The sequence below is a fragment of the Rhinopithecus roxellana genome, chromosome 20 (genome assembly GCF_007565055.1).
Source record: "Rhinopithecus roxellana isolate Shanxi Qingling chromosome 20, ASM756505v1, whole genome shotgun sequence".
In the NCBI taxonomy this organism is placed as follows: domain Eukaryota; kingdom Metazoa; phylum Chordata; class Mammalia; order Primates; family Cercopithecidae; genus Rhinopithecus; species Rhinopithecus roxellana.
This window is the reverse complement of record NC_044568.1, coordinates 6,868,095-6,878,140: the sequence shown is the minus strand read 5'-3', so window position 1 is coordinate 6,878,140 and position 10,046 is coordinate 6,868,095. Positions and strand designations below refer to the sequence as shown.

At 47.2% G+C, this 10,046-nt stretch overlaps 1 protein-coding gene and 1 pseudogene across 10 annotated transcripts in view; both read left to right on the top strand.

Moving 5' to 3' along the window:
- The first annotated feature begins 421 nt into the window (after positions 1–421).
- Positions 422–6,129, top strand: LOC115895271 (annotated as a pseudogene).
- A 916-nt stretch (positions 6,130–7,045) lies between these two features.
- The window catches only part of LOC104670340 (poly(A)-specific ribonuclease PARN-like), a 92,461-nt gene continuing 89,460 nt past the window's right edge, over positions 7,046–10,046 (top strand). For all 10 annotated transcript variants that reach the window (XR_004055331.1, XR_004055330.1, XR_004055332.1 and 7 more), the window contains exons 1-4: positions 7,046–7,213; positions 7,645–7,722; positions 9,045–9,124; positions 9,967–10,034. Coding sequence is in view for 7 of the 10 variants with exons in the window: in XM_030924373.1 (XP_030780233.1) it covers positions 7,195–7,213; positions 7,645–7,722; positions 9,045–9,124; positions 9,967–10,034 (245 nt within the window). In the remaining 3 variants the exon portion in view is untranslated. The remainder of the gene's footprint in view (positions 7,214–7,644; positions 7,723–9,044; positions 9,125–9,966; positions 10,035–10,046) is intronic.

The window sequence follows — 10,046 nt, the reverse complement described above, 5'->3', positions numbered from 1 at the left end:
CCCAGCTACTCGGAAGGCTGAGGCAGGAGAATGGCGTGTAGTCCCAGGGAGGCTGAGGCAGGAGAATCTCTTGAACCTGGGAGGCGGAGGTTGCAGTGAGTCCAGATCGCGCCGTTGCACTCCAGCCTGGGCGACAGAGCGAGACTCCCATCTCAAAAAATCTAATTAATAAATAAAAAGAAATATAAATAAATAAATAACCCCATTACTTCTGCCTCTGTGGCTTTGCCTGTTCTGGGTATTTTGTGTGAATGGACCCAGGTATGGGGGTGGGCCGGGCACCTTTCAAATGTTCAGCCCTGGCAGGTGCAGGTGCGGGCGGCGCTGGCTCAGGGGCAGCTGGAGGCCCAGGAGGCTCGCTCGCCGTGCAGGAAGCTGCTGACCACGCGGGCTCCTGATCGCGGGAGCCCACAGCGCGGACATGGCGGGCTGGTGGCCGGCATTGTCGCGCGCGGCCCGGCGCCACCCGTGGCCCACCAACGTGCTGCTCTACGGCTCGCTCTTCACGGCCGCGGACGCGCTGCAGCAGCGGCTGCAGGGCGGCGAGGCCGACTGGCGCCAGACGCGGCGCGTGGCCACGTTGGTGGTGACCTTCCACGCCAACTTCAACTACGTGTGGCTGGGCCTGCTGGAGCGCGCGCTCCCGGGCCGCGCGCCGCGCGCGGTGCTGGCCAAGTTGCTCTGCAACCAGGTGGTCGCGGCGCCCATCGCGGTCTCGGCCTTCTATGCCGGTGAGGGGCCGGGAGGGGATCTGGGGGGTGGGCCCCGGTATTGGGGGACTGGAGGCAGGGACTCGGGATCAAGCGGCTGGAGGGAGGGCGCTGCAGGAACCTGGGGTCCCGGGCAGGAGCTGGGGCTCTGAGACCGGGGCTGCTTCAGGGACCTGGAGGACCAGGGCAAAGGCTTGAGGCTGGGGTGTTTGATTGCGAGAAGTTGCGGGGGGCACTGGCTGGGGAGCCCGGAAATTGCGGAGCCAGAGGTCCACCGGGTCAGGAATTTAGGGCACTAGGGTCGTGGCTGAGACTGGGGGTTGGATGTAGGTCAAGGCTGGAGTAGGCAGGGCTGGGGAGGTCTTTTCCCCTGAAAACGGGTCCACGGGAAAATAAAGGAGATCCCAGTTCAAGGCCATAGCAGCTGCATGACCACGAACCAGTCGTGGGCAGGGAAGGGACCGACCTGCTCTTCAGAAAATCCATGTGTGGGGCTCCAGGGCCAACACAGAAACAAAATGCAAGGGGACCCGTGACCCTGGGGGGCAGAGCAGGTGGAATCTGAGGTTGGGCATGGATCTTCAGAAAATTCATCCCCAGGGGCCTAGTCCTGCTTTGGTGACAAGATTTTCCCCTGGGGGTCCCACGGAAGACATCAAGGGACCTTGGATCCTTGCCAGGGAGGACTATATACCTGTGAGGGTTCAGGGAACCCTCTCTTTAGAAAATCCGACCCAGGCCTGGGGTGTGGGGGACGGGGGCTTGACTGTGGAAACATTCTCTACTGCCTACAATAAGAGCAATGGAAATATTACCTGAAAAATACCGGGGTTCATTCCCCTAACGAGTCCCAGATGACTCCATCAAGAGGCAGGTTTTGGTCAACGGGAGTTTTCCTTGGCACAAGTAAGGAAGACACTGGGCGTGTTCTCCAAAGTAGTATGTGCCCCCGAGAAGGAGACAGGAGGGTTTTCTGGGGTGATGGAGAAAGGAGAGGGTGCGTGATTGCATGCAGAGTAGGAGTCCCAGTGAGTCATGATGCTAGCACATAGATTGCATAGGTTACATAGGTTATAGTCATGAAGCTATAGCTTCTCCCAGGGTGAAGACTTTAGCATTGAAATGAGGAGAGTTAACTTGGGTTCATCTGTAAGTAACCTGGGGTCACTTCGGAGCTGGTTTAAACAAACAGGGTGACCTCATTCCACCCAGGGTTGGGGAAGAACAGGTTGAGGGCAGGAGGCTGTAAAACAGGCTGATTGCTCAAGCTGGTTAAATTCTTGTGATCTTTGGAGATCTTCCTTCTGCTTACAAAAGGGGCCCTGTGGCCTCTACCATCATTGCAATTTCTATAGCCTTGAAGGGGATGGGGTGGGTAAGTGGAGAGAAAATCTCTATGGGTCTTAAGCCTGACCTTGGGATTGGGGAACACAGATTTCCCCCCAAATGGGAGGGAACTTCTCCTAAGGGCTGTTGGTGCTTTCTAAACCAGGTTGAGGTCAGACAAGCCACCATCTTGAAGAGAGCTACCCTGCCCCCTGAACCTTATTTTGAAGAGCTGGATTCACTTCCTTTCCCTACAGACCCCACCAGAAACACAAACCACCTGGTTGCCTATTGCCATTGCGGCCAAGTACATGGCTGATGGGATCAGTGTGTCAGGAGGACAGACAGCCTGAGAGCTAGGGCCTCCTGTTTTATCAGAAGGTCTTTGCCTGGTCCCAGGGTGTGATTTCCAGACTAGATTTGCAAACAGCTTCCTAGCACCTGTTACAGAAGCCTTGTACGCCAGTGAAGGGGTAGGGGACCAGAATCCTATTTAATCCTGAAACAACTAGTGAGATTGTTCTCTTTTTCTTTTTCCTTGGTGTTTTTTTTTTTTTTTTTTTTTTTTTTTTGGAGACAGAGTCTTGCTTTATCGCTGAGGCCGTAGTGTGCAGTGGCCCGATTTCAGCTCACTGCAACCTCCATCTCCAGGTTCAAGCGATTCTCCTGCCTCAGCCTACCGAGGGACTGGGATTAAAGATGCACACCACCACGCCCGGCTAACTTCTGCATTTTTAATGAAGACGGGGTTTCACCAGTTGACCAGACTGGCCTCCAACTCCTAACCTCAAGTGATCTGCCCATCTCGGCCTCCCAAAGTGCTGGGATTACAGGCATGAGCCACCTCACCCAGCCGGTTTTCAGTTTTTCTGGTTCAGTTTCCCTCATCTCAAATTTCCATGAAGGGGGAAGTGGAAGGGGATGGATTAGAGTTTTGCATGAGGCTCTACATGGAAATTGCACGAATCAGATGATCTTTTTGCTGGGGTCACCTTGGGGAACCAGAGTTGTAACAGATTAACAACTCTCGGTTGGGAATCAGACACCTGGGTTGAACTCCATCTGCTATTAACCTCTCTAAGCTCTTTTCCTCCGTTGTAACTCTACCTACCTTAGCGAATTGTAAGGAGGGACACATGAAATGAGGCGCATAAAGTACTTAGCATTTAATTAATGCTAGGTAAGTGGAACACAGTATTACCAATATTTTGCTGAGTCATGTAAGAATCTTCTGTAATTAACTGATAAGGCTCTTATTTCCCCTACCTCCTAACTGGGGATTGGAAAGAATTTTTAAAGTACTCTCAGTTTTACAACCCTTTCTAAAATAGGAGAGCTTTGCCTTGCTACCTGAATTTCATTTTTCTTTTTCCCTTTCCTTTTTCTGAGACAGGGTCTGACTCTATTCCCTCAGGCTGAAGTGCAGTGATGGATCACCCCTCATTGCAGCCTCGACCTCCTAGGCTCAAGCAATCCTCCCACTTCTGCCTCTGGAGTAATTGGGACCACAGGCGTGCACCCCTAAATCTGGCTGGTTTTTAAATTGTTTTGTGGAGAAAAGGTCTTGATATATTGCCCAGGCTGTGAATTTCTCTTCAGGGATGTTGAAGATCAAAGTTTTCAAAGTGTTTTTAGGAAGGCTCAATTGGTGTTCCACTTTCAATTTTTGAATAGGGTAATACTGATGGGAAATTTGTAGTTGCCAGAGTATTTGGGTCCACTAGCCTTTTTTTATTTTTATATTTTTGATATGGAGTCTTGCTCTGTCACCCAGTCAGGAACGCAGTGGTGTGATCTCAGCTGACCGCAACCTCCAAATCCTGGGTTCAAGTGATCCTTCTGCCTCAGCCTCCTGAGAAGCTGGAATTACAGGCATGCACCACCACGCGGGGCTAATTTTGTATTTTTAGAAGAGACGGAGTTTCTCCATGTTGGTCAGGCTGGTCTCAAATTCCCAACCTCAGGTGATCCACCCGCCTCAGCCTCCCAAAGTGCTGGGGTTACAGGCGTGAGCCACCACAACCAGTCCACTAGCTTTTTTATAAAAGATAGAAATTAAAATTTCAAAATGTTCAAATGTTCGACATTTCACAAAATGTTTGGAAGGTGGAGAAAAGTAACCAATAGGCCCACTATTGTAACTTGATTCTTTTTGTGAATTGCCATAGTTTTTGAAAAAATAATTGTTCTGCTATAACTTTTATACTCTGCTATTCTCACTTCGTATTTATCATTCCTTTAAAATTTATCCAGTTTTAGAGTGGAGATTATGTTCTGTTTTCTTTCTTTTTTTTTTTTTTTTGAGACGGTCTTGCTGTGTTGCCCAGGCTGGAGTGCAGTGTCATGATCACAGCTCACTGCAGCCTCCACCTCCCAGGCTCAAGCAATCCTCCCACTTCAGCCCCCTGAGTAGCTATGACTACAGGCACGCCACCACACCTGGCTAATTTTTGTATTTTTTGTAGAGATGGGGTTTTGCCCTGTTGCCCAGGCTGGTCTCTAAACTCCTGGACTCAAGCAATCTGCCTGCCTCGGCCTCCCAAAGTGCTGGGATTACAGGCTTGAGCCACCACGCCTGACTATGTTCTCTTTTCACTGTTGGATCAGAAGGGTCATATTGATGGATGATAGTGATGGTTACTTTGCATTTTGGAATGGAAAACTTAAATATGCACTATTACTACAGTACCCTACTGAATGTTTTAAAATTCTTTTGGTGTTTTGCAAATAGGTATGAGCATTCTCCAGGAAAAGGATGGATCTGAAACAGAAATTCTGGAATACCTATCTGGTAAGACAGGCATTTGAAAATGTCATCAGTATGTTTTTCGGTGTATATACACACACACACACACATATATATATACACATATACAGAAAGTATATTTCTGTGTATATATTTATAAATATTAAAAAATCTTTTAATTGACACATATATGTACATATTTTCAGTATACACATGATAATTTGATGCATTTGTGTAATCATATCAGGATTCTTTGTGTGTGTGTGTATATATGTGTGTGTGTGTGTATATATATATATATATTTTTTTTTTTTTATAAAAAAATTGTTTTTGAGACAGGGTCTCATTCTGTCACCGAAGCTAGAATGCAGGGGCGTGATCATGGCTCACTGCAGCCTGGACCTCCTGAGCTCAAGTGATCCTCCCGAGTAGCTCAGGAGTACTCAGCCTCCTGAGTAGCTGAGACTACAGGCATGTGCCACCACACCCAGTTAATTATTTTTAAAGTTTTTGGTAGAGAGAGTCTCACTATGTAGCCCAGGCTGGCCTCGAACTCCTGTGCTCCAACAATTCTCCCACCTCAACGTTAAGTCCATTTCTATTAAACTATTCCTAAATTAGAGCTCCAGTTTGGTTGACAGAAGGGTCCAATATTTTGACAGAGAAATCTTCAAGTTATTTTGATAGATGTATGAGGAGAGTGTCTAAGAGTATCTGTACTTCTCATGAATTGGAAAGAAATAATGTCTCCGGGCTAGGCGCGCTGGCTCACGCCTGTAATCCCAACACTTGGGAGGCTGAGGCAGGCGGATCACTTGACGTTAGGAGTTTGAAACCAGCCTGGCCAATATGGTGAAACCCTATCTCTACTAAAAATACAAAAAATAGCCGGGCACGGTGGTGCATGTCTGTAATCCCAGCTACTCAGCAGGCTGAGGCAGGAGAATCACTTGAACCTGGAGGCAGAGGTTGCAGTGAGCTGAGATCGCACCACTGCACTCCAGCCTGGGCAACACAGCAAGACTCCATCTCAAAAAGAAAAAAAAAAGAAGAAAATAAGTAATATCTCAATGTTCTCAATGATTTCTGACTTTATTAACTCTTATTAATGATCACAGTTTATTTTGTGAATTTTGCAGCCCAAGTGACAACAATTTATTCTGTAAACTGGGATTCTGTTTGCAAAATAGGGACTGCAGACTGTGAGTGGCTTAATGGAGTCATTCCCACATTCAGAGCCAGTGTTTTCAGGTTAACTTTCTGCAGAGTCCTGGTGAAGAGAACTTTAATGTCACAAAGGTATTGATAGCGAAGGAGAAGATTTCCAAGGGTTATTTCAAGGTTTGAAGCAAATCAGTGGTTTTACTGTTTGCTCGCCACAAATATATACAGTCCCGTCCAATACGTATTTATTCACTGATTCAGTTAATTTTTTTTTTTTTTTTTTTTTGTATTTTTTAGTAGAGACGGGGTTTCACCGTATTAGCCAGGATGGTCTCGATCTCCTGACCTCGTGATCCGCCCGTCTCAGCCTCCCAAAGTGCTGGGATTACAGGCTTGAGCCACCGCGCCCGGCCACATTTTTTCTTTTTTTTTTTTTTTTTTTTTTTTTTTTTTTTTTTTGAGACGGAGTCTCGCTCTGCCGCCCAGCCTGGAGTGCAGTGGCAGGATCTCAGCTCACTGTAAGCTCCGCCTCCTGGGTTTAAGCCATTCTCCTGCCTCAGCCTCCCGAGTAGCTGGGACTACAGGCGCCCGCCACTGCGCACGGCTAGTTTTTTGTATTTTTTTAGTAGAGACGGGGTTTCACCGTGTTAGCCAGGATGGTCTCGATCTCCTGACCTCGTGATCCGCCCGTCTCGGCCTCCCAAAGTGCTGGGATTACAGGCTTGAGCCACCGCGCCCGCCCCGGCTGTTTTCCTTAATAGCGATTTTCATGTGTTACCAAATGGCAAGTTTGACTCCTGCCTGAATTTCCCTTTAGCCGAAGTTCAAGCTACAGTGGGGCAGGGAGCACGTTTTCCTGTTCATCGCTGTATCTCCACCCCATAAGAGTGGCTAGCATTTCACAGAACCGCAATAAGTATTTCCTGGTTGACTGGACTTCGAGACATGCACATTTTTTCTACTAAAGTGAATGCCCGCACAAATTAGGTCACGCCTTGGGGACTACGATAGCCACGCCCCTCCCCTGTCCCTGTCAGGACTGAAAGGAGCCCAGCCTTGGCCCCGCCCCCGCCGCCGACGCAGGCGCTGACGCAAGCGCAGCAGGCGCGCGCTGTTTCCGGAAGTTGCGGCTGCTCTCTCGGCTGCTGCTGCCTCAGCTACTGCCGCGGTCGCCGCGGAATTCGGCGAGTAGAACCGCTGAGGCGAGCGCGGGCCCGTGTGGGGCCGGGGTTCCGGCCACTCTGCAGAATGGAGATAATCAGGAGCAGTGCGTGTTCGCCGTGCATCTCCCCGCCTGCCCACACCCCGTTGCCCGTGGCCTGCTAGGCCGAGACCATGGCCGGCCTATTTGGCTGGGCGTGGGGCTGAGGCAGCCCCTCAGGGCTTTTCCCTCCTTAAGCCGGTGCGCCTCTTGGGATCTTGTCCCGCTGCGGACCGTGCATCCTAGGGTCCTTGTACTTACTCCTCCAATCCCGGCACCACTCGAGGCCTTGTCCTTCTCCGGCCCGGGCACCCCCCGGGGCTTGTCCCCGCTGCCCATGCACCCCTCGAGGACCTGATTACCTTCGCCCCGGTGCACACCTCTGAGACTTTTTCCCTTCCGGCTCTCAGCCTCAGGAGCTCCTCGGCCCTCCTTCCCTCTCCCCTTAGCAGGAATTCAGGCCGCTGGTTCTGAGCCTCTTTTCGGTTTCTCCGCAGATTTTAAGAGTAATCTTCACAAAGTGTACCAGGCCATAGAGGAGGCCGACTTCTTCGCCATCGATGGGGAGTTTTCAGGTATCCCTCCCTCGCAAGCTCAGGCTACCGCCTTGCGGTGCGTAGCCAAGGCTCCTTCAATCCCCCAGCCCCAGACTTCTTATGCTTGATGGTGGCCTCTCGCTGTTAGTAGCCTTGGGCGGGTTTCACAGGTCTCAATGTTACCTTTTAAACGTTTCAAAAGCACAGAAGAAATGAAATGCCGTGGGTTTGTGATTGGACTTAGGATTGCAGATAGAGATGATGGTTTTGGTGCTGCTTAAAACAGTGCGGCATGTACATTGCGGAGAGCTTGAGGATTAGGGTCCGGCTTTTTCTTGACGGTAAAATAGATATAACATGAATGTGCCGTTTTAAGTGACTTTACAGTTAAGTGGCATTAAGTACATTCACATTGCTTTGCAAACATCCTCATCCATCTCTAGGACTTCTTCATCTTCACAAACTGAAACTCTTTACACCTTAAACTCGCCATTCCTCCTTTCCTCCAGCCTTTAGCAACCGCCATTTTTCTCTGAATATGACTGCCCTTGACATATCATATAAGTGGAATCTTACAATATTTGCCCTTTTGTGACTGGCTAGGGTCAGGTTTTTGCAGATAAATGAGATATTTCTTTATGCATTAGTGGACATGTTCATTGCCTGCCTCAGCAGATGTGTATACAGGAAATACTTCATTGACACTTAAAGTTGCAAATTTTTTTGTTCCCTTTTTTAGGGGGAGCAAAGGCTAGTTTTAAAATTGTCGATGTCCATATGAACGGTTCACTCCCTTTGATATGGATATCCATTTTTGCTGTCTGATTTTCCATGCAGGAATCCATGCAGGGGTAAATATTATCCTTGGCTTTGAGCAGTTTCTAGTTGGAGTCACTTCCCTAGGAAGCTAAGAGTTTTCACCAGAAATAATTTTCCCTTTACCTTGAAGATACATTCTTTGTATGGATATTAACCACTCCAAACTCTTGACCAAGACTGGAACTCTGGCAGTAATGTACTTAGGGATTTATTGATGTCTACTTATACAAGAATCTTTTAAAGCAGCAAAATTTATTCAAGCATAGAGGTTGTTTTCTTAAATGATTACTGTGTTTTAAGTCACATTTTAGACACGAACTGCCTGTTCTCAAGTTGAAACATTCACATCTCTTAAGTTCATTATTGGAGGGTTTAACCTGGTGGCCAGCAAAATTAATGCTTATTTTGAAAAAGTAAGTTAGGGAGTGCTTCCAAGTAACCTTGATTCATGATATGACATTATAGAAGCACTGAATGGTTGACTGGCATTTTTACGTTAGTGTTTATTAGTAAGTTAAACATTGTTATTTCTTAAAATCTAGGAATCAGTGATGGACCTTCAGTTTCTGCATTAACAAATGGTTTTGACACTCCAGAAGAAAGGTATCAGAAGCTTAAAAAGGCAAGTGGATGTGTTAGAAAATCTTTTTTCTTATGTTAGTCTTCCTTATGTTAAATGATAGAGAAATATTGTTATTAAACTTGTACATTAAGGTTTTGTAAGTGCAGTATTTTCTCCTCAAACCTAGCCATGAATTGGTTTTTTTTTGTTTTGTCTTGTTTTAGAGACAAGGTCTCACTCCTGTCACCCAGGCTGGGGTGCAGTGGCGTGATCATTGCTTGGTGGAGCCTTGAACCCCTGGCTCAAGTGATTCTCCTGCCACAGCCTCCCAAGTAATTGGGACTACAGGCGCAAGCCACTGTACCCAGCCAGTTTTTTTTTTTTTTTTTTTTTTTTTTTTTTTTTACATATTCTTTTGTAGAGATCGGTCTCACTTTGTTGACCAGTCTGGTCTCGAACTTCCGGCCACAAACGATCCTCCTGCCTCAGCCTCCCACAGTGCTGAGATTCCAGATGTGAGCCACCACACCTGGCCTTAAAGTATTATTTTAATGATATTTAAAACAGCAAAAATAATTGTTTGCTGGAAAACATTTTGGGGAAGATTTAGCATTTTCAGTGTTAATTTGATTCCTAGGAAATATGAGGCAGTTATTTTAATCATTTGGAAAGAGACCTAATACGATTCTTTGGATGATGGATAAATAGGTCCTTAAATGGGAAAAGTATTATGAAATATATACAGATTAGTAATGCTTCTGATTCATATGTGTAATCTGTTCTACTTGGAAGTGTTCTGCTGAAGTCTCATTGAGTAATTCAGAAAGCCCAGCTGTGTGAGAATGCTATGCTCACATGGAATATGCAGCACTATTGTGACATGTTTTATTTCCCTTTTCCAGCATTCCATGGACTTTTTGCTATTTCAGTTTGGCCTTTGCGCTTTTAAGTATGACTACACAGATTCAAAGTAAGTTGTTTT